We start from the raw sequence: 24,150 nt of genomic DNA on the forward strand, positions 1-24,150 counted from the left end.
TGGATAYTCCATCTCCCTTTGCATAGGTAGCAGGACAGAGGGAGAAATTGCATTTTAAAATACAAAACCCCCAGTAACTCAGTAATCCACATACCAAATAGCATCTCTGTACCATTCACAAATGTCCCTCATTCATTCATTCATCACTCATTTYCAAAGGAGTGACATATTTTTTAAAAATAAATTATGAAACAATAACATTTGCTGGCTGACGCTGAATTTACTTCATAAAACAATGAAAATTTGAGTGACAGGAAAGAGAGGAGCTAAACACAGATACAAAGTAGTAGTTTCAGCCCAAATCAGCAAAATCTCTTTTTAACACCTTGAAAAATACCTATCAGTTATAAGATGATCAAATTTTTTAATCAAGATAATTACCCTCACACGTCTTTACCTATCCTTAAGTGTTTAACAAGAAACATCTTAGGCTCTCCTCAGCACTTCTTCAAAAGCTTCTAACTGTAAGCAAAGAAACAGATTATGTTGTGAGTTGGAACCCTTTTGCCTCCTATGAAAGGCTTTCTGTTTGCATTGSAGAAAGACATTTTTCTACCATAAATTATTTGTGCTTTTAAAGATTAGGGTGGAAAAGCATCTACTACTCTCAAGATTTCACAAGAGACCACCTGGGCTTTTAGTTTGGCTGCACCAGGGGAAGGTCAGGTTGAATGTAAGGAAAAACTTCTCCACTGAAAGGATAGTCCTTTCTACAGCACACCATGGCATTTCAGCCCAATTCTCCACCCTTTCTGAAAAAAAMCCCATCTTTTAGGTCACAGAGATAACCACTGCAAATGCACAAGAAAAAAACACAATCAGTTCTACTCCTAAACTCAACTTCAGGTTCCTCAGCAGAGCAAACACTGACTGGATATCAGGGCTAAGTGAGGAAGTGAGTGAAGGTTTAATTTAAGTCACCTTTAAAGGGYTCTTTTTGAAGATACATACATCTAAATCTGCTCTTGAACCAAAAAGCTGTGAACTCTAAGCCTGGATTTCTCCGCAGGCAACACCTCCCATATTGCCATAAATCCCTTCCAAAGCCAGCTTTCACTTAGCAAAAATGTTTCCCTAAGCACGAATACAGCAGAGACAATCTTGGAAACACAACCTAGGTGCAAACTCACGAAGCCTTGACTGAAGAGGCTGCAAACAGACTGGAACTACAGCAAAACCCCCACTCACCTCTCCCACGAGAGCCATGCAATGCAGAAGCTTGTCTGGACTTCAAGGTTCTGCTAAAGCCAAATATTTTGGTTTCATTTGCTCCTCCTGCTCTGCCAGGACCTGACTCTGAGTTCTCACATTCCTCAGTGAGGAYAGGGGTGGGAAACAAGAACAGGACTCCAACTTGTGATCAGGGATCTGTGGAGTCAAAATAATGGATGAAAGAAGAGCCCAGCAGCTGGATCAGTTGCCAAAATTACACTAAATAAAATCTTACAAGTTAATATATTTTGAACACTGAAATAGAATGAAAGATGAATTTTTACTTAAGTCCACAAAAAAAATACCAGTTTTATAGATGGCATGAGAGTTTATGAAGATTTATACATTGATTTAGACCACTATTAATACCACTGAGTTTTATTTATCTAGAATCTCACTAAAGAGACTCCATTTTACTCTGTATCTTTCCCATTCTAAAGGTGATACTGAATTTCCCTGTAAAGTCATTTTGCTACACAAATGGACCCTTGCATCCTCTCTGCTTGTTCCTAAGTCAACAGCAGGAGCCACAAGTGAAGCCTGGGTGGGCAATTACTGTTACATTTTCACAACCTACTGTTATTTTTCTTTCTGCTCAGCCCAGAACAGACACAAGGCAAGAACAGTAACCTTGCAAGAGCAAAACCTGAAAGAAGAGATCSAACAAGAAATGGAGGCCACTATCTGACATTTTAAAAGGGCAAATCGAAAGCAATCAACACCCAACAAAACGCTCCGTGTAAGATGAGGTGATAGCTTAGGATCTACTTAGGGTAGTGTAATGAGGCTAACAAGTGCTGTGTGTTTTAATGTAAATTAACACAAGATAATCTCTTCACATATTTAAGTGATGCACTTCAAGTTAATTAATACATATTTAATAGAAGTCTTCTTGAACAGCTGTTATTTACTTCTGGAGTTTCTACACATTAGCAGTGCCTGCTTTGTTCTGCTCTGAAGTTGTTCATGCTCCAAAGTACTTTAACAACTTGGGCTGTGTAAGAATTGAACAGTCTTCCCAAAAGAGTCAGCCTTTCTGATAACTTAATATTTTCACGTTAAATATTCAAACACTCGCTGAACAAAAGGTCAAATTCTACTTACAGCATCTGTGTGAAACAGGCAAGCAGATGCTTGATGCTGCTAGACAAATACTTTTGGCACAAAGAATGATAGAGCTGGCCATCAGTCACATTTTCAGGCCTGAAAATCAGCTTTCCTTTACTCTGTTCCCTAAATTCTGTACTTCCTTTCTTATATAAGAACACAGACTCAAATTATGGCCTGTTCCTTCCACAAGTACTACAGGGTGGTGAGTTAAATGAAATCCTGACTGTGWAATTGCTGTCTGCAGCATTCATTGCACCTTGGAGGCTTCTGTCTTACACAATTGCTGTGTACAACATTACTGCCTTCAGACCTTGTATACAGCACTGCAAAGTTCTCATCTCTTCTTTTACTCAGATGAAAACCTATTTGAGTTTCAGGCACWTTTGAGTTTTTAGGATGTAAGTAGAAAACAATTCAAGGAACACACTGGTAGCACAAATTCCCACGCTCAGAGTACTGAATGTGACTTCTGACAACAGGCACAAGTTTCTTTGGGAACAATCTCATCTYGGGATGTTCTGGAATCACCATTATGTTAACAAAACTAAATACCTTGGAAATCTTTTTGTCCTTGGAAGGAGGATGTATCTTTTGTTCAGAGACGCATGGGTGCTCTTCCAGCTGACACAAACACCATGTTTGTGTTCCTGCTTTGATATCCACAATTTAACTTTTATTAGTGATGTGTACATGTCAAGGAAACAGAGAGATCCCAGAGGACAAACTTCACTCCCAGTCCCAACATTTCATGCAGCCATGACCTAACAGGTATTCCTTGGGTTCTTTTAAGATTCCTTAGAGCTAAAGGATCAAATTTGAGGGGAAACTCTTACAACATACACAGTGAGACTGTAATAATTTTCCCCTCTACATTTTAYTGGAAAAATAAAAATGTGTGTTTACCTGTGGCTTTGCTGGAAAGGTTCTATTGTAATTATATCTTGTGAGTTCCAAGAAAGTTTTTTACATCACTATTACTATTCTGGAGAGGTACAAAGCTGCAGGTGCTTGCTGAAAAATAATAAACCTTTATTAAAATTCCCAATTTTTGCAAAAGCATTTTGACTACATTCCAAATCTACTTAAAATGTAATTAAATATTTACATTTATCCTCTAATAAGTATTGTAAGTAAATCAATATCCCAATTATCTTAACTTTTTGGGTGGTATTACAAAAATTGTATAAATGCACAATTCTAATGAAAAAATAATGATCTTGAACTTTAAAAGAGCCCTTCATTTGGAGAGATGAAAGTGCTGTACATTCTTTCATTCATTATGTCTTACAGCCCCWGTGTGATGTAGGTGCTATTATCATYATTTTACAGATGGGGAAAYKGAAAGGCTAATTAACTTGTCCAATTTACAACACTTTTAGTTGTAAACTYAGGGCATTCTATTGTACTTAAAGGCAAAATGGAACTCAGCTCACCTGTGACGAGCATTTTCTAAAAATTCTTAAACTCCATAAGCGTTTTACCTACAGGAGAGAGTATCTCGCACGAGATTTCACTTGGCTTAGCACTGATGGCAGCTTTGAGCACCACAGAAATGTGCTGCCTGGAAGCAAACATCAGGGCACCAGGTCACTGGAAAGTGTCACCATGATTCCCATCTAGTCATGGAAATGATGTGCATTTTTATGTGATGTTATTTGCCATTCAGCCACACTTTTGTGCTTTAATTCTGCAGGATGCAACACACTGTGTTCCTACAAACACACACAAACCATCAGTGTTTGCTCACAAACTCATTCCCTCAATTTACTGATGTGTTCCATGAATTTCTTTACTCGGTCAGGATCAACAGCATTTGCCCAGTATCCTTCTTTCTTGAAATATGAACCAATTATCAGAGCATCTGCATCCAGGTAATCCCTCACATTCTCCAGAGTCACTCCAGACCCAACCAGCACAGGAATCTTCACAGCTTGCTTCACCTCTGAAGAGAAGAAAACAAAAATTAGGATTAGTTTGTCTTTGAAACTCTCCCCATAAAGACTCTAATATGCCTAGTTTTTCAGCAGAGAAAGAAAGGTATTGAGAAATTTGTGATGATGGTATTTACTATTTCTACTACAGAATGAAACAAGTTTTCTAGAAAAAACACCTTTAGCTCTGAACAGAAAAAAACCCCTCATTTTTCACATTCTGTTGTCTGGAATGCTTCCTATATTTTCTTGTATGAAAGAGAGMAGGGATCATACAGGCACCATTGACAGCTCAGCTACTCTTCCAGAAGGCAAAAGCCAGACAGTGAAGTGGCCTTTATCAGTACTAAGGGATGACAATGGAACAAAAAAGCCACTTATTTTTCCTATATACAGTGTTACTTAATCATCTGACCTTTTACCTGGTTTCAAAAGGAGAAACAGACAAAAACAAGGCTCAAAATACTGCAGAGAGGGCACCAGGGGCGGACTTCAGCCCATGGGTCAGGTGAAACACTGTGAAATGTGTGTGTTCTGACAGACCCAACTGTGCAGAAACTAGGGCTCAGTTTCCAGCATTCACACTTTTTAGAATAAACCCAAAAAGAGACGGCTACCTGAGCATGGAAGGGTTCCCTGCAGATAAATGAAATATTATCACAATATTTTCTGCAGAACCCGAGTCAGTGCTAGCTCTGGAATGAGAAGAAAAAAGCCCAATTCAAGAATTACTAAAGCATCCTTCTCATCATTTTATTTCAAACTGACCATYCTGAGAGTGACTCATAGGACTGGATGCTTCATCCCTTAGAGGAATGTTGTGAGCCATTAATTCTGACCTTTAAAAACATATAAATTGGCTTAATTAGTGATAAGCTGATGCTAAGGTGGTTATAGCTGGAGGTAACTAGGGAAAGCATACATGCAACAAATAAAAGTCTGCTTCAAAACACTGTTTAAATGAAGTTTCATCAGAAGCCTAACTTATTAATTATGCTTCAGGGAAGACTAATTATTTATCACCTTCCTACTTCACTGAAGAAAGGGGATCAATTAAAATGCTCTTGAATCTCTTTTTAGGTCACATGCTCTCCCATTTYTCCATCTAGGAACAATAACTCCTTCTTAAAAAGATTTTAACACAAAAATAAAACCATTCAACACAGCCCTTCCTGAAAATGTAAAACAAATCAGATGGATCATGCATATACAATTAAAACTTTAGTTATTTCTACGCATATTTGATAGTCATTCTGCTTACAGCAACAAAATAATTAATTTCTAGTTACTTATWGCATTATTACTGATATCCTGTTGTAAAAAAAAAAATCAGAATTTTATTTATATAATATCTATATGCTCTTAGGAACACCTTATCTGCTTTATATCGATACCAATGCATGATTAAGGTGCATCTGACCACAGATCTGTGACAGCACTTGACTGAATCCCCAGAGGAATCAGGCTCCAAGTCAATATTTGTTCTTACAACAAGTGCGTAAAGCACATTAGCAGGGAGTTGTTTCATAATTATTTCACATCAGCAGGAAAAACGAAGAGTCAAATAATTAAACAAAGCATGTTCACAAGGGTCTGGGACAACAGCTCAGCCCTGCCAGGCAAAGGGACAAACCCAGTGAAACTCCAAAACACCCCAAAGCCTTCCAGAGTGGGAAGGTATCAAGAGCTGCTGTGATCCACACATGACACGTGGAGTGCACACACATCTCCTGGGCTGGAGATTTATTCACAATGACAATGTGAAGAATGGCAAAGGGAGTGCTCAGTGTGCAGTGAAATGTGTTACCTCATTAAGTATGCTACAGATGCTACTTTTAAGTCCTTTCCAAGCACATCAAGGCCTAAAGTTGATTAGTAGAAGGTGATTTGTCTATTGGCTGTGCTAATACAAATTCTAGCCTGTAAAAGAAAATAAAGCAACAGCAGTGAGATGTGCTTTTGTATGGCAATGTTCAGTCACTGTCAAAATGTCTCTAAACACACAGCTTTGCTTCAAATCTCTCAGCTTCCCTGGTGTTCTTTTTCTGATTTTTTTTTGACACAGTGAGAAAAAGGAGACAATTTTATGATGTTACAGTAACAAGACGCAGAAGTTTACAGATTTCTCTGTTGCAGTGGGCTGTAACTAGAGGGCACTGTGCTCTTTCTTGTGGCAGCACAGCTGCACACAGGTCTTTAATAAAACCCAATGAAACCCTGCTTGGCTGCAAAGCACAATGAAAGCATTTCAASTCTGGTATGCACAAGTTTCTGAAATAAAGGCCAAGTGCTCCTAGCTTGAAAACAATGGCGAAGAGCGATGTAAAAATAAGCGCCAGTGTGCCAATAACTTGCTCGACTACTCTTCTTTAACAGCTTTTTCATTGCAGTGCTCACTGTACCGTACACAACACTATGTTTATGGTAATGCTCCAATCTAACACATTTTAGGTTTTTAATTCAAAGGACTTTTTCTCTGTCATTAAATTTAGGGCTTAAGCAGGAGATGTGAGTAGATCAGTAGTTTTTCTGTCTCTGAGGGTAAAGGAGCAGCCTCTACTTTGGCCATCAAAAGATGAGAGGGTGAGTCAGTTTTGAGGCCCTTTTATGAACAGTAATTAAGGAGGTGACAGTCACAGCCAGCTGTTGGATTTCATTATGTACCTGTTTTCCACTGGTTACTCAGCTGAGACACTTGTTTTGTTCAAAAAGATAACTGAGCAGTCATTACACAAAGCTTTGGTCACTCAAAACACAAACTGAATKCAAAGCAGGTATTTCAGCAGTTATAGCCAAAGAAAAAGCCTGATGGGTTCACACAYCCAACCAAAGAACATTCCACAAGGCAGCAAACGGGAACTTCTGTAACCTCTTAAATGAAAAGATGGTTTATTAATGAACTGCAATTCAAAATGCTCAGCTATAATACTTGCTTCTTAACAACATGAAGCCTGATTTTTCAGATCTTGTACTCCATCGACCTCTGGTGCCCCAGAGTGCCCAGGCAGCCCTGGAGCAGAACCTGCCAGCCTAGAGCAGGCAGCRACACAAACTGCAAACAAAACCTGACTGAACACAGATCTCTGCCTTSACAAGGAAACACTTCCCACAGCCCATCACAAATCAATCAATTCTACACAAAGACACAAAGGCAAAACCACTTCTATATTACTGCACAACAAAGCCGAAAAAGAGACATGACAAAAATCTCATCTGTCTCCCAGCTCTGCTTTCAAGAGCTGCTTTGCAGTGTGATGAAAGGTGCCCAATTGTATCACCGTAATACGGCTCTGCCAGGGCTGCATAAATTCCTGAAATGCAAAATCTCATTCACATCAACACCAACTTTGTAGACTGTAGATCTGATCCCTTTAAAGAATCTCCTGACATAGATATGCCTAATTTGTCATTTCCTTATACCGTGGAATATTGATTTTTAAGTTCTTCTCTTAACTGTTTTAAGACATCTTTCTCATGAGAGGGCCTGCTAACATCCAGAATGCTGTGATCTAAGTACAATAAACCCATGATCTGCACACTCTTGCTTTCATAACACAAATCCAAACACAGAATTAATGTGTACTTCATTACAGCTGCCAGCTCTGATTCATTTTGTTCTTTGGACCCAGAAAGAGAAGGAGACAGAGACTGACATGTTTGTTCACATGAAAGAAAAGCAGAAGCTATGGTTCTGTCTGGTTGGGGTCCTGTAACAAAAAAAACCTTTGGGCCTACAGGTCAGATTTTGCTCTCTGATGCAGGAAATCAATGGAAGTTGAATGTGCACTTGTGAAAGCAGAATTTAACCTAGAATTCTGCCCAAAGACTTACAAAACCTTTTTAAAAATCATTTAATCTACATTAACAGCAGTGGGGTTATTAATTACAGACAGGGATGCATCTTTAGATTAACAAAACTTTGCAGTCTGTAAAGGAGGCTTAGCTTCCAGTATCACCTGTTCCATGTATCATTTCTAATTTCCTGTACCAAGAGGCTCAGTGTTCACACCRAACCATCATTTTCTTTTTAACATTGGTRGCTGAGGCACAGTAATTTATAATCTGATTTTTGGCAAAAARTGTAATATGTATGAAATAACCATTTTGACARGTTCAAMATTCATTCTAAATGCTCTTAAGCAYSTGTGATATACACAAAGCCCTGAAAACACTGAATKATTTAATGTTATTTCAAAARATGTTTRAGGTCCAGGTTATCTATGGCCAGTAAAGTTTGCTTTTCACACTGATCTGCTAAATTAAGTAGAATACAATACATTGCACTGGAACTTAAAAACATGTTAAAGTGTGTCARGTAAAGTAAAACCTAAAAAAATACACATTCAGTTTTATGTAGTGAGACATTCAAATTCAAGCCATTAATCCAAATTAAAATTAGTGATGAAAATTAAATGTCCCCCTGATAGAACTTTAATTCTAGCMTGGGAGCTATACAGTTTCAGGAACACAGCCCAAACTTATGGCAATRTAAAAATATCAAGAATCTTAGCACTTCTACAAAGGTCAGAACTCATTGGTAAGAAGCCCACACCATTTAAAAATTATTTTGGTGTTAGTATCTTCCTTTCTACCAATGAACTTACATTTTTTCTGAAAATCTTCCAAGCAGTACTTTCCCTGGTATTAATGTTTGGAATGCTGCCCTATCAAAATGCCCCTTCTCTTGCAGGAATTTTGGTTTGTGAAAGATAAAAATGGTGAACTCTTCAATGGAAAGATTAATATTTGGTTTAATATGGCTAGTTTTAGTATAGGTATGTTTCTAGGACTATAAAGTAGCTTTTTCTTATATTAGGGCTATTTCGAAATGAAATGTTATTTTCTTTAAGTATAAGCGTCATTTAGTGTTGTAAAAGCTTGGAAAAACTGCCATTTTGTCCAGCTAAATTGCTGTACAGAAATACATCCCAGCCCATGTGAGTAACACCTCAAATGTATTAATTCTGCCGTATCAATCAAACATCACAGCGAGTTTCTCCTGTTTCCCATTTATTTTTTGGCCCCCCTAAGGAACAGTGAATCCATAGTTGGTTCCAGCCCCTGGCCAGGCTGGCAGTCAGCTCTCACCTGGCAGCTGGCAGGGGTCCGCAGGGTGCCCGGTGGCCGTGCCCGTCAGCACCACGCCGTCAGCCAGGAACAGCTGGGCAGCGGCCGCTGTCTGCGCCAGGCTGACATCGGCCGTCAGGGCGTGAGCACTGCAGGAACAGAGCTGTTACACTGGGGACACACACCCTGCTCCCCATCCTCCCCGCCAGAACCCCACATCCTGCCTTACAGCGGGAGGAAACATCACAATCTCAGCACGAGTTAAAACCCCTTTTCCTCAGAGGGCAGAACCATTGCTTCCTGCTCAGGGTCTGCTGCCTCTAGAGAGCGAGTGCTGAGTGTGAACCACCAAGTGTCAATTGAGACAGCTGCTTACATCTCGAGCACCTGTACTGCACAAGTGTTGAGCACACAGAGCTCTCTGGCTTCAAGTGGGAGCTGTGGATGTGCCCTCATTCATAAATCAGATCCTGTTGCCTAGGACAGAATCAACAACCTCCACCAGTCCAACTAMCACAAAGTAGAGTTAATACCTAYGATATAACCACGGGAATCATCTAAYACAGCAATTACAAACATCAATTACACCTGCATCCCAGCTGTTCAACAGCAGGCTTTGATGTATGGGTGACACACTTTGTCTCAAACCTATAGCAAGAGCAGCTATTAATTTATGTGGTCCCAAACCTGGAAAGAATTCCAGCCATTGCTGGTTGAACATCCCACACTGTTGTTTCTCTATTTAAACAGAAAACAACAGCTATGGCCAACACGTTGCACTGCTGWGTGGTGATGGCACAGGAACAGTTCCTCCTCATTTAAGGAACAACAGCATAGCAGCTCTCAGTGGCAGGTGTATTTTTCTACATTAAAAAGCTCAACCAATAAGTCCTTCAGCATTTCCTTCTGAGCTTATGTTTCTGCCTGAAAAAAAACAAAGCTCTTTTCCTTTCTTAAAAGGCAAACCCTTTGAACAATAAGGAGTATAATCAAAATATCAATTCATCAGATGTCAAGACTAAGAAAAAAAATGACCTGATGCAATCGATTTCTTTTTGCAGAAAGTCTAATGCAATGTMTTTTCATTTATATACATACATATTYTTAYGTATATATTTATATATACACATAAAAAAATCATCTGAAAGAAACTGCTTTGGAAGGACCTGAAAAGCTTCATCTGACCACACTGCATTGTTTCCTYTCTCTTTTGAAATTTACTACCTGCTTATTAGATATTTAAGATCTTCCCAACTTGATTATTCTCATGATTGCTCACATACTACACACAAACATTTTAATTAGGTYATTTAGCATGTATAATACATAGCACTTGAGCAGTTCTTCTGGGGAAAAAAACAAACCCAGAGAGTGACATGTAAATAGCTGAAAGTACCATGTGACAGGTAAGATAAAGTATCAGCAGAAAAGAAACTGGATTCATCTGTCATAAGTTCCTTCTGTTTGATAATCATAGAACATAACCCTCACATAGACAGCACTGATTTAAGCAGCAGAAATCAGTATTATTGGCAGGAAGGAGAAGAAAGAGCATAGCTTTTTAAAATGCCAAAATATTATCATTTAGATGTTTTTATATGGCAACTCCYTACATAACTAAAAAATAACCTTGGATGACTAACTTTCAGAAACAAAACTTTAAACATAATAGACATATGCACATGTATATAAAGTCTCAATAGCAGATGCAACGCTTTCATAGTTGACATTTTTAAAACCTGAAGGTTAAACAACTATAAACTTCACAGACATAGCAACCTGTAACTTACAAGTGCAAATTTATTTTTAAATGTATCCCCTAATATCACTGCAAGACAAAACTTCCTCCTGTATGATAAACCACCGTGAAAGAAAATGAGCACAAAACAAAATCAGAAAATGGAGAACAATATAAGATCATGATTACGTTCACATTTACATAAAATTTTGCTTGTATTTACCTATGTTTCTTTTTAATATCAGCAAAAATCTGAATGTGCTCCGCTCCAATGTGTTTTCTGTATCGTAGCAGGTCACCTGCACAGGCATTTATGATTCCTTCATCAGCCACATGAGAAAACACAAACCCTTCAGCCCGGATAAAATCAAGTCCTGAAAAAAAAAAAAAAAGGCAATGTTTTAGCTAAATCTGAGAACTGGAAAAAAAAAAAAAAGGCAATGTTTTAGCTAAATCTGAGAACTGGAAAATAAAAAACACTAAAACGAAATAAAAATCCACCTTACTGCCCTTCCTATTTGATCCCTACACAAATTGTTTCACATGCTCTAGGACTAATCAATCTCACTTTTCCATATTTACAAGTTTTACATTTTTTATTTTCCACCCYTATTCTCTCTGGCCTCTTTCCATCTCACTGCTTTCAGCTCCCACCTCTCCCAGTGGCCCCACCAGTTTTCCCCCTGGTTCTCTTCTCTCTCTCAGCCATTAAAGTTTGTACCTGTGTGGCTCAGAACAGGCAGCTGAACAGCCTGCCCTCCCTCCTGCCAGGATGTGCCAAACAGAGGAGCAGGTGGGTCAAAACACAGCTCCTTTACCCTAATGATGTGTCTTCTCTCCAAAAAGGGTCATTAACTGGCATCTCTACCCTCTTTCCATAAACTCTTTCATTGTATTACTGCTTTTCCAACATCTATTCCCCTGTTAAATWTGCCTAAAGTTGGCCATCAGGTCAAAAGCATCAAGGCTACGAACACAGAGGAACAGCATTGTCATTTTCCTTTAGGAAACTAGGAAAGAAAACACAGCCTGAAACCTGTTACATGCAACCCACRGGACTCTTTCTGGATGTAGTGGGTGTTTGCCACACAGCAGCACATGAACAAATTGCTTYTAGAGCTGTGCCAAAGTTTTGAAAGCACCAAACATTTCCCACTCTACTCCAAACTTACTCCAGCCATCAATTCTGCCATGTCTTAGTAACATGGGTTCCACCAGATCCATGAAGTTTTCATGCTAGGAAGGTTTTGTGGGATGGATACTGAAGTGGAAGGTTATGAAYTGTAATCACTTCACATTCATTGACATTGAGGGACCCCCTCCACAGCCTTGAAAGATCTGTTGTAAACTGAAGGCTTGGACCACAGTGCAATGAGCCCACAGCTGTGAGGCACAAGATGGAATTCTGACTCCCTTATTGCATTTCTCACAGCTCTCCTGCCTTTCCTAGCCTTGAACCTGTCACTTAAAACCTGCCTCTTTTACACATCTGCATAAAAGCTCTGCACTCGTCTTGTGCAGTTCTGCTGTTCTTCCAGTTTGCTTTGGAGGTGCCTTCCAAGCCCTTCTGAAGCTCTGCTACTGCTCCAGCTTTGGAGTCAGATGCACATTTAATTAGAGCTGACATCATACAAAAGAAAGCGATGCATGTGGAAACAGTCATCAAGAATGCAATCCCACCCACCAGAGAACTGATTAGGCAACAGAGGCATCACCTTAGCACATTCCAACTATAAACATAAATGATCTTGAAAATTTATTTACCAAATGACAAGGTGTCTGTTTATTTTAAAATTTCAGTTTCATTCCAAAAGCCCTGAAGTTGCAGAAACAGAAGCTTACGCCTGATAGAGAAGAGCCTGCATTGCTTAGCAACACAGACTTCAGCTAACAAGAAACATCACAGATGGATGCCAAATCAAATGCAAGCTGTCCTGTGCCTTGAGATTAGCGGGTGCAAAGCATGGAGTGTTCTCAGGATCCAAAGACAAGAGTGTGCCACAAGTACCATTGCAGGTGCTTGTAGACACTGGTAATAAACACACTGCAAACAGCCAGACTGAGATTTCTACATCCAGGAACAAAAGCTGTGGCTTCTGTTTAAATCATCCAAGCTTAGAGTAATAAYTCACAGTTAAACAAGAAAAATTATTTCTCTCATCAGAAGACTATGGATGAGCCTAGAATCACAATACACTTTCTCAGGAATCAGGGTTTAACTCAGGACAAGGGCTATTCATTGGAGAATTTATTGAAGTCACTGCTTACATGTTGCTTGTTGATGCTTGGTTTGTGTTTCCTTATTTCAGTAATGTAAGACTTTCTGCTAAACATTAGGATTGTACTTAGCTTAACAAGGCTGCACTCTTCATCTGGGTTTTTGGAGGCTACAAAAATACAAATTTTAACCAAGTGTAATAGKTGCAGGCACCGTATCATTACCCTTCTGTTTTATGAAGCCATAATCAGATTCTGCTAATGAATTCATTTTTATGCTCATAAAATTGTGAAAATGATACTACTGCTTATTTTCACATTTGGCAAGTTGAAAAGTAATAGCCATTAAATAGTTAATAGGCAGTGCCATTTCTCACTTACATGGGAACAACACATTTTGCARTCTCACTGGAAAACAAGAACAGGGAATTTCCAATGAAAACTAAAAACCAAAACTTTCAGAGGAGCATTGACTTCTTCTGCTGTTGACACTCGAGGCTCAGTGCTGCAAAAATACTTGTCAGGACACTGTCATGCAGCACTCATTCATGCTCAGCATGGACTGCAAGCCCAGCAGAAGGGTCTGCAGCAGCATTCCCAGTAGGATCACAGCACATGGGGGTGCAGCTCTCAGCTGAGCTGCCTCCCCTCACCACTGCATCAATATGGTGGCAGTTAAAAAGGACAGCAAAAACCACAGCACACAATTCTCTCTGATTTTGTCTTACCCTAAACAGCACCATGGATGATAGCAAATGAATTCCCACTCTGCTGGTGGGAGAGGGAAAGGAATGGACTCAGACAGCAAAGCTGTATTTACAAAAGACAAGGAGATACCTGGATATGTCCTGATATGAAGCCTCATTTATCAGCTATCAATTGTGTCATCATCATCAACGAAGACTAAYTCACAACTGGAATTTCAGTAATTAAATTCTTTAAGGAGAATGGGCAGCTTCAGGTGGAGATGCAGTTGGGCTAGATGACTMTTTAAAGTCCCTTCCAACTGAMCCATCTTGTTCTAAATTTATGAGATGAGAGAAGATAAAAACTGAGCCCTGATCAATGATGAGTGACCCAGGCTCATCCAGGCACAGGAGCCTACAGTCCTTGCTAGGGCTAGCTGAGCTCCTAGTCATACTGCAGACCTGCTGATTCCACCCACCCTTTACAAAATAAAATCATTAAGTTCTCCTAGAGACCTCCTATAAATTCCCTGTGTGGTTCTCTTCAGAACAGTTATTCCTACCAAAGACATGGATTTCCACAGGGAAAATGAAATGACTGCATTGTAGGCAGAAGATGCTATATATGGTTTTTAGCTAAAACACATTCAGTTATTTTTGTAGTGAAAGCATATAGGACTTGCTTTATTAATAACCACCTATTAAAATTGTATTGACATTAAAGTCACTACTAAGTTGCTAYAGAAAAACTATTCAAAGATTTGCTACCAACAAAGTCGTACCCACTTTACTATTGGTTTGCTTAAAAGTGATTTTCTTTTTGCTTTCCTGTTCAGTGAACTTGAGACAATCATTTTTAGACAAGTGCAATGAAATGCATTAAACACAGGCCCTTCCTGGCTGGTGTTCTCCAGTTACAGAGGAAATAGTGCAGAACAGAAGTAGAGCTGAGCAAAACCCAAGCCCTCCAGGAATTCTCCCCTTCATTAATAATTGCAAAGAAGAGAAATGCACTGCTCCCAGACTATATCCCTTATTTAGTGATGATTTTTGCTCCTCAAAGGACTGTTTTAAAAACAGGGTGGGTACTATTTCTCCAAACACCTATGTACCTCAAGTGTCCCACATACAGCAAACTCTTAAAAGTAAAACTGGATTCTGTTACCATTTTTATTTGAGGTTTTCATATAGGTTCCGATGAAGTGATAAAAATTWAGTTTTGTCAGTTTGTCAAGAGGCTAGATACTTTGAAAATGGCAGCATCTGCTTTTAAAGCTCACAAAACAAATCTCAGTTGAAAACTCATTTTAACAAGAATTTAAAACTTTTAGAACATATTCAGCACAATTAAAACTGCCACTGCAGGTAGGTTAACCTACATGATTTTACTTGAAGTGTGGCTTCCAGTTAAAACCAGCATCTTCTGCCTGGTTCTATAAAATCTGTACATTCAAAAATGTGCAGCCTTCTCACAATGACAGTCAGTTTGGGCAAMAACAAGCATCAACCCTCAATTTATGAATTTAGGAAGTACAGGCTTTCCATATTAAACCCACCTTCATCTTTACATCAYGGAGGATTACATACGAAAAGTTAAAATTGCTTCAACAAACAGAAGGAGCAGGAAGCTTAGCAAGTCTAAGATTCATGCAATAAAGATAGATTAATTTATATTTAATTCCCCCAAATGCAATTTAATTTTAAGTACTTTGGCTATCTGTACACTCAATTTTTGTCATTATATAAAAAGCTTCATTCTACCCATTCATTAAAAAAAGACAATGAAAACTTAGTTTTAATGGATAACAGTAGGAGCAACAATTTATAATTGGATGCTGAGACAGGATGTTTAACCATCRTGGGTTAAATTGATCCTCACATACAACTGAAGTAAATAAGAGTTACACCAAAGGTGGCTCTTAGACATGAGTAGATTTAAATCATATTTAGACAGGTTTCACTTCGACAGCTGTGGCAGCAGCCTTGGGATTCTCAGCAGCTCTAACTGAAGCACTGCACAAGTCCCATCTACTCTAATCAAGCAGGGAGCTTTCCCAAAATCTAACTGCTGCTTTTTCAGGGTAAGCTTTTCCCGTCCCGTTTTGCACGGTATCCATGCCAGCACAAGGTGCAGTTTGCAGAGAGCAAAGGGCACAGCAGAGCAGGAATAACTGAGCAGCCCTGTCCATTACCTGCAGCCAGAGCAATGGCTATTGCCTGCTGGTTTGCAGCACACAGCACCTGCACCCCCAGCGGGACACGGGGACAGCTCTGTCTCACGGCAGCACTGACCACTGCCATGGCCRCGGTCACCTCCGGCCCCGGGCACACCGTGTACGGCACGTCGTGCATGTTCTCCACCAGCAAGGCATCCTGGGGAAACAATCASAAACAAATCTCATTGCACTCTACAGAAGGGAGCTCAAAAACATGGTGAGTTTACCATTATTGTGTATAAAGACACTCAAGTGTAAAGGTTTTCCTTCAAAGGAAGGATTATCTACAGCGAGTTGTGTTGCATTTGATGCACACAACCACTTATGAAAGTGCTTTCATCAACAGCATGGTATTTGCAGGGAAATCATGAAGAGAAATAAATGTGATTTTAATTATACATTCATCAATTTGGGTTCCTTTGATCCATCCTGAAATGTGAACTATAGGCAAATGAGTTAAATCTTATACCTCATTAAAAATAGTGTAAAGTCAAACTTCAATTATCCAAGGGGAATACAGGATATTGAGTATGTTTGGATAACAGAGGACTCYGGGATAACCAGGGCAATTTTCAATTCAATTAATGTCAAAATAAGTGTTGTTTTGGATAAATAAAGGAATTTTTGTTTGACTATTATTGTGCCAAATGCCATAATATTAACTATTGATATTTCTCCCATTCCATATTCAGAATTACTGGAAACAAGACATTGCTATTAATTATCTATTCCACCTCTCCATCCATCCATGGATGTGCTCCTAGCAAACAATGAAGCAATGATAAAATACTCTGCTGATACAATTTGTACATTACCTGATACCATGTACTTTCCCAATCATTAYACACAATATACCAAAAAGTTTCCAAAACTAGCAGATAATATATAATTTTGTCAAGGATTAATAACAAGAGTAAAAGTACAGCCTTGAAATATATTCCATGCCTGATATTTTGCATTTGCAGTGAGAAGATGAAAAGAAACCAGATATTTCTCACCAGCTTAATTCTAAAAATGCAAAAAGTTTTAATAGACAAACTAATTGTATATATAGCAAGTAAATTCTGCTCTCTCTGGAGTTTTATCACACATCTTAATCCTTTAAAAAGAGAGCTTTACCTTTCACAGATATTGTAACCGAACAAGAAGAGAAGGAACATTTTCTGGGAAAAAATACAACTAGATATTAAACACAGCAGCTTGGTCATTAATAACACAGAGAATCAGGAAGGGGAAACAAAARAAAAAGTTTCCTTTTTAAAAATCTTTTATATGTAACACTTCTCTAATCTTTGGTGTAGTGTGGAAGCCCTTCTGGCARTAAAAGATAAGATATAAAATGCAGTCAGCATTTAATGGCTGAATTACAGGCTAAGCCACGGGGATCATAAATGAACACCCAACACACAGGATGAGGAAAAGTGAGAAAGAAATAATCCAGAGGAACAACATGGTCACTCCAAGCACACAACTGACAAACATTCAATGCACAGGGCGCAGCTGCCTTTCCCAAATTACTTACAGTAGAATATTTAAATACACAAAACACATGCTACCTAAAAACCAAAGGCACACAAGTTGTAAATGGAAAGGGTGACCTGATATGATGACACTCCACATCAGACCTCTGCACTATGTGGTTGGTGCCATTCACCAACACATTTCATTACTTAATTCCAGTCCAGGAAAACCAGGTATGACAACCACCCAAAACTTATGTGGGAAAACCAGGTATGACAACCACCCAAAACCTATGTGCTTGAGTTTGTTGCTGTGTCAACTTCAGCATGTAACATCCACACTTCTGTACCTGTGATGGGTGATATATTGACCTAAATATTAGGTCAGTCTAAGCAAGAATACARAGTTGGTCAGAAGGTGCATGTGGCAAAAGGATTAATGTAGAACAGTAATACTTTAACAAAACAAATTCCAAAAAATGCAATGAACCACCAAAATCAGGTACCATCCTTGAGACTAAAAAACCTGGAAGGCCTTGGCTCAGAAATGCTTTACTTGGCAGATTTCACCAAAATGTGGGTATCRGGGAAACTCTGAATTTATCATAAGAACAGGAACTAGGATCTGCAAAACCAAATCCCCAGGCTTCCATGCAGTCAAGAATCAGCCTCAACAGGAAGAAAGGCAATTGGGAATGGGGATTCAGATGCTCAGCCCCCTAAAAAAAACAATGCTAGTAGCCCAAAGAGCAAGAAAATGGGCTGGCAGAATTCCACAGAAATTCTGCAGTGAAACGGAGCTTTTCACAACTTGCTACGGCTCTGACAGTTCAGAATTTGCATAAAGTAAATTATTCTATTAGATACATTAATGAATTAATTCATTTAATAAATTATAAAAACCCCTAGCCATAGTKCTATGCATAAAGAGTGTCTGATTCAATTTCAGCTCAAAATGCAGGCATATGGGATCACTGCAACATTTCTCTCTCCTGCTTTAAATTTACYATATTCACTTTTCAGCAACTGTCTCTTCCTATGGCCTCAAGGTCCACAGTTACAGTGAATATTTTTGGTAGAACTTTAATAGTGCGTTATTCTTTTGGTACCATCCTACTGTTCTTTTGCTTTGTTATGCTTTGTTTAATTAAAAAAAAGAACGACATATGTTCTGCAATACAGAAAGCTGAATTACAGATGCATTAAGTCAAAGCTTCCCTTCATATTTTATATAAAAATGTAACACCACAGATTTCTGTGTTTACTGAATTGATATGTATATGAAACAAACTTCAGTACTATCAGACAGCTAATTAAAATGGGAGAAAGAAAACAGTTATGCTAAATTAAACTGATTGGAACTTAAGCTTATAGTTTGGAAGTCTATGGAAACAGCTTCGGCATTATATCTTCCAAAGTAGAATTTGTTTAGATAGTATGAGATTAAACTCTTGCAAATACCTTCTGTGCTCCTTTTCCATTGAATATTATGGTAATTTAAGTGTTGCTTATATGTAATAGCCTTATTATAAGTAATTTTCAAACAATATATTTCCTTTTCACTTTGAATGACTTCTCAAGTGCTACACATGTGAAGTGCCCTTTGTATCACAGCTAGCTACTGAAAAATAGGTCACTTAAATAGCTCTCTAACTATATAGAAAAATAATTTCCTTAGCTTTACTCCACTTACAGAAATGACCTCTTAAAGCACTTCAGCTACACACACATCACAGCAGAAAAGCCTCAAAAATAGTAACAACACTATAAACCACAACTAATGTAACAATTGTGTAAGTTTTGACTCACCATATACCTAACATAACRTTTTCCCAGCACATCTTTAACCTTACTGTTTCTCCCAACAGAAAGGCTTTATCTGCAAACACATGCACTCAGTACAAAGCTGTGCAAGCTCATCACCTCCATTCCTTCCTCCAGAATGGAAGCAGGGGTTCCACCATCTCCATTATTACACAGGTCAGGTGTGTACCAAGCCAATTACAGCAATCCCCCACTCCCTTCAGATGCCCCTTATAAAGGAAATCGGGAGCCTTTACACAGCATTTAATCACTGAGTGTAAGCAACTCTTCAAAAAACTCACCTGCAGAGCAGGAGAGCACTGCCTTACYAGAGTAAGCTGCTATCTCCTGTTCTCCTGCACATACCACAGCAGGGAGCTGTGGGCAGGTCTGTCTGCTATTTTATTCTCTGTAATACAGCTGAAAGTTGAAATGTTAACCTCTGTAATCCAAGTGAAAGCTACATACATGTTTCTGTGCAGAAATACTACTTTATTCTATCTCCCCTGTTATTAAATTCTAAGCATTATGTATCCTAGTTATCACTGCAGTTATAAGAGTAATAAGCTTCAAACTCTTGTTTTTTAAAACATCAATGTAAAATATATACCAGCAACTATTTTTAATGTCAGCTACACCAGCAGCTACAGTKAGGAACAGTAACTAACAGTCAAATGGGAACTTGTGCTCTATTTCCCAGCTACAAAACAAATGTCAGCCAGACTGAATGGAATGAATAAAAGTTAACCTGAATATATATTTTGCCTCTTTCTTAAAGAAAAGCAGGCACAAATTGGAGGGATTATAACGCCTCATAGCCTGCTGCTTATAAAATCTTGTCTAGGGAATTTCATTGTTTAGCAACACACAAGTACAAAGCATATACATTTTGAGCACAGATGGCTTCCTAACTGAGCACTCACTTGTTTTCATTACTGTGCTCTAATATCACAAATCTTTCATATTTATTATGTGAAGCTGCGAATGTGCCAGACAAGTCACCTTACTCTGAATATACCAGGATTTACTTCCAAGTGCAACACATATGGAGTGAGCAAGACCATATACTTTATTTTTRAATGTTAACACCAATTCAAGCAATTTGAGACAATATGTAAACATCTTCATAGCAGCAAATGGTTACATATCTACTCAAAGGCTAGTGTAGGCAGCATTTGGAAACACTGTCAGTACAAACATCCATGAGAAAAAAACGTTTTCTAGCTCTTCTTCAACAAGAAAAACGGACAGCTTAACAGTTCCTTTGGAATACTGAGCAAGAAACCCAAATATATTCCCATTACAGAAGCTGCATAATTTGGCAGTGGTCATCCCTGTGCAAAAGCTGGGAAGCTTCTGAAGCATCTATCATGAAAACTTGCATTTCTCTTAAAGTACCACAAAAAAAACCTTGAAGAATTGAATTGCAGAAAGTGTTAGGCAACCCTTTTGATATTTACAGAGGCTCTCCTGATTATTTCTGAGACTTATGGCCTTAACACAGGATTTGCTTGATACATTGCCGCTACACTGCTCTGTACAGTTCGTTAGAATGAAGACTGGTATGGAAGCACATTGATATTGTGACTTCTACAGGAAAATAGACTAATTGTAACTATAWGCCCTGAATTTGTCCAAATGTGTAAAGAAATGACTGCCTTCACCTCATCTACCTGACAGGTAGGTTTAAAGGTATATTCAAGTTCAGAGACTGCAATGCAGTTGCAGGAAAGGTAAAACAGTTAGACTTGGAACTTATAACTGTGTTAGTAGTGATTTTAAAGCTTGCCTTAAAGCTGCTCCAGCTTTGTGTGTGCAAGCAGTGAAAGTAACTGCTTCTACCTTCCCTAACTTCAGGAATATCTGGTGTCTTCCTCCTGCTGCTGAAGGCTTCAATGTGCAATCATCATGTAAGGAAATGGGCAAACWGGCYCTGGAATGTGCAGCAATGGCTTTATCAGTTAGAGATTACTTGTACAAAGTGCTTCCTTTAACACAGGAATAGACAGATTAGTATTTGCTGCTGTTCTGATGTACATGGAACCACATTACACCTCACAGTGATACTGCAACAACAGAATATAARGGCACAGGACAGAACACAGAGACAGAACATGCCTCCTTCAACAGGCATGAAAAGGAAGAAAACTTCCATGTTCTGTTCAACTTGCAGTTAGAGACTATTCCAGCTGGGTGGACATCATACGTGTTCATCTGGGTCACAGGCACCACAGCCCACCAGGCTAACATCATTTTACCACAGTGCTGTTTATTTCTTCAATGATTCTATTCTCAGCATTTTTTCTTAATTTAACCCTACTAGTGCTCTGTCCATAACCTACCTTGTGTGAAGTGTCTTGCATTTTGACCTTGCTATTCTTTAAACTACACTCATGTAGTCTATTTGTTCTGTCTGTAAAGCACCATTCTAATTTATAGATTAAAAATGTTYCAACTGGCCTGTTTATGAAGTTTTTCTGAAAACAGCAACTCAGAGCAGTGACTGCTTRTTCACTGAAGACATTTTCACACCTTGGACATTAGTACACCACCAGAAAATGTTCATAATACTGTGGGCAGGTCAAAGAAAAAGCACATCAAAACCCCAAGACAAGGTGTAATGAAATGTTTAAAACATATCTGACCTTTCAAAAGGACACACACCCTGTTAAAATCTACTGACCTATGAAGATTACTACTCCACTTCAGGTCCAACAGCAATTCYGTCAGCAGTCTCTTCTTGCCTCTGGCTGAGACTGGCCTTTTGGGCCTGCTCTCCTGGACGTGCAAAGCAGGCAACTTTGCTGCCAGGGGCCTGGAGAGAAGACTCAGAGAGGGCACAAAAGGGCCTAAGCCTTTTTTTTTTTTTTAAATCCTGAATTATCTGTGCTGTTTTGYTACAAACACAGCTGTGGGGTGATCCTGCACCCTCCAGGTTCCTGAGGTGTGCATGCAGAGTATCAGCTGTGCACATGGCATCCCTCCACGACCTCAGGAAACCAGAATCTTGTACAGAGCTAAAAATACCGTTGCTTGTCAGACTGGATTGATGAAGCATTCTACAGCCAGAGACCTTGAATGCCAGCAACAGTCCATGTTTCAGGCCACTTTCTTTTTATTTTTAACCCCTTAAATTGACTTGACTCATCCAACTTAAAATGAACTGCACAATTTGAATCTAAGCTTCTTCAACTGTTTGGGGTGCAAGTGATACTTATAGGTTTATTTGTAATCTAGAAGGCTTACTTGCTATGCTGACATAAAAGATGTGGATTTAAACATCTCCCTAAAGGGTGTGGCTTAAGATGCTTTTGATGAATTATAGACTCTGTTTAAATTAGGAAGAAGGAAACCAAAACTTACAACTCCAGCATCTCTGTAAACTTCTGCCTCTTGACAAGCTTGATCAATGATCTGGGCCAGTGGAAGAGAACTTCTTGGTGTCCCTGCAAGAATAATGCTGCTTACGTAACCAGCACATGCACAAACCAAAACCATGGACAGAAACAGCTTTGGGTAGGACATCCAAGGGGATTGGCACACCGAAACAGGGACACACAGGAGAAACTTCCTCAAAGGCTGCCCTGTCTCCTTGTGACATATCTTAGTGACATCTCTTTCCTTAGCTGAGTTTGCAGAGCTGCTGTAACCATTCAGCTCCTACACCTAATTCCCAAATTTGAAGAATGCCTGCTATAATCTCCTGTTGCACTAGGTCTTCCCTTAGCTTGCTATTCATGCATTCATTGTAATTTATCCTGCATTAGTGATGCTCCAGACAATACAACCTGTGGGCAAGACTGACCTCTAGGTCAGCACAGAATACCTGAGCTAAACACCAGTGAGTTTAAAACAGGTTAAAGCTATCCTTAATGTGCAAGGTTGCATGATTTCTGCCATGCTCTTCATGGCAGAAATACACACATATGGATTTTGTTGGAGTTCAATGATTTTCCCGTAAGAGCAAAGTCTTTGCTGATGTTTGTGCTCCTAAGATCCGGCAGTGGGAGTCTGAAATGGATCCTGTGTTGAGCCCTGTGTCACTTTGTTGGCCGGCCTGGTTTCAGAGCACGGGCAGAGCTGGCCACACTGCCTGGGGGCTGCTTCTGGGTGGGCAGGCTGAGCTCTGGCCATCAGCCTGGCAGAGGGAGGTCACAGGCTGCCATCATCAGCTCTGCTCTCCTGAGCCCCTGGGAAGGTGGGCCARGCTGGAACACATCCTGCCTGTTGTSTGAGCTTCCAGTGCYTCCGMARGCATGAGAGAGCTCTAYYCAACCCSCATCATATCCCAACACCCATCTGTGCAAATCCCGACCCATTGCTYCTTGAAACAGAGAGCTCACCAAACACAAACCTTTGTTTTCTCAGCCTAGTTCCCTGTGCAGAGCTGTCTCCCACCTTTTTTACCTCAAAAACGGGGAGGGCCCAGTATTATGGCGCTTCATGAGGGGCCCGTGGTTGCGGTGAAGGGACAGGCTTACAAGGGGGTCGGAATCGGGCTCAGAGGTGACACCGGCGACCCAGTCCTGGTCCTGGCCCGGGCCGGGGTCCCTCCGGCCRTGTGCCCGCCCGCCGTTTACCTGGCAGCGCTCCCACGTGCACCATCCCGATGACCGCCGCCTTCAGCCGCCCGAACAGCCCGGGCCACCGCATGGTCTGCGGGGAGGGAAGGAGGGCGTGAGGGGAGCAAGGCCGGGCAGGCCATGGCGG

The 24,150-nt window shown here is 39.7% G+C and overlaps 1 protein-coding gene across 1 annotated transcript; it reads right to left on the reverse strand.

Annotated features, from left to right (window-relative positions):
• Window positions 1-1,481: 1,481 nt before the first annotated feature.
• Window positions 1,482-24,141, reverse strand: LOC130577661 (uncharacterized protein F13E9.13, mitochondrial-like). The gene is made up of 6 exons (XM_057373172.1): window positions 24,021-24,141; window positions 22,804-22,886; window positions 16,154-16,334; window positions 11,282-11,432; window positions 9,342-9,469; window positions 1,482-4,264 (listed from the first exon to the last, which is right to left on the reverse strand). Exons 1-6 carry the CDS (start codon window positions 24,091-24,093, stop codon window positions 4,074-4,076), a joined length of 807 nt encoding a protein of 268 aa, XP_057229155.1. The 5' UTR covers window positions 24,094-24,141; the 3' UTR covers window positions 1,482-4,073.
• Window positions 24,142-24,150: the final 9 nt, after the last annotated feature.

The sequence above is a fragment of the Malurus melanocephalus genome, unplaced genomic scaffold (genome assembly GCF_030028575.1).
Source record: "Malurus melanocephalus ecotype Western Australia unplaced genomic scaffold, MMel_1.1 scaffold_188, whole genome shotgun sequence".
In the NCBI taxonomy this organism is placed as follows: domain Eukaryota; kingdom Metazoa; phylum Chordata; class Aves; order Passeriformes; family Maluridae; genus Malurus; species Malurus melanocephalus.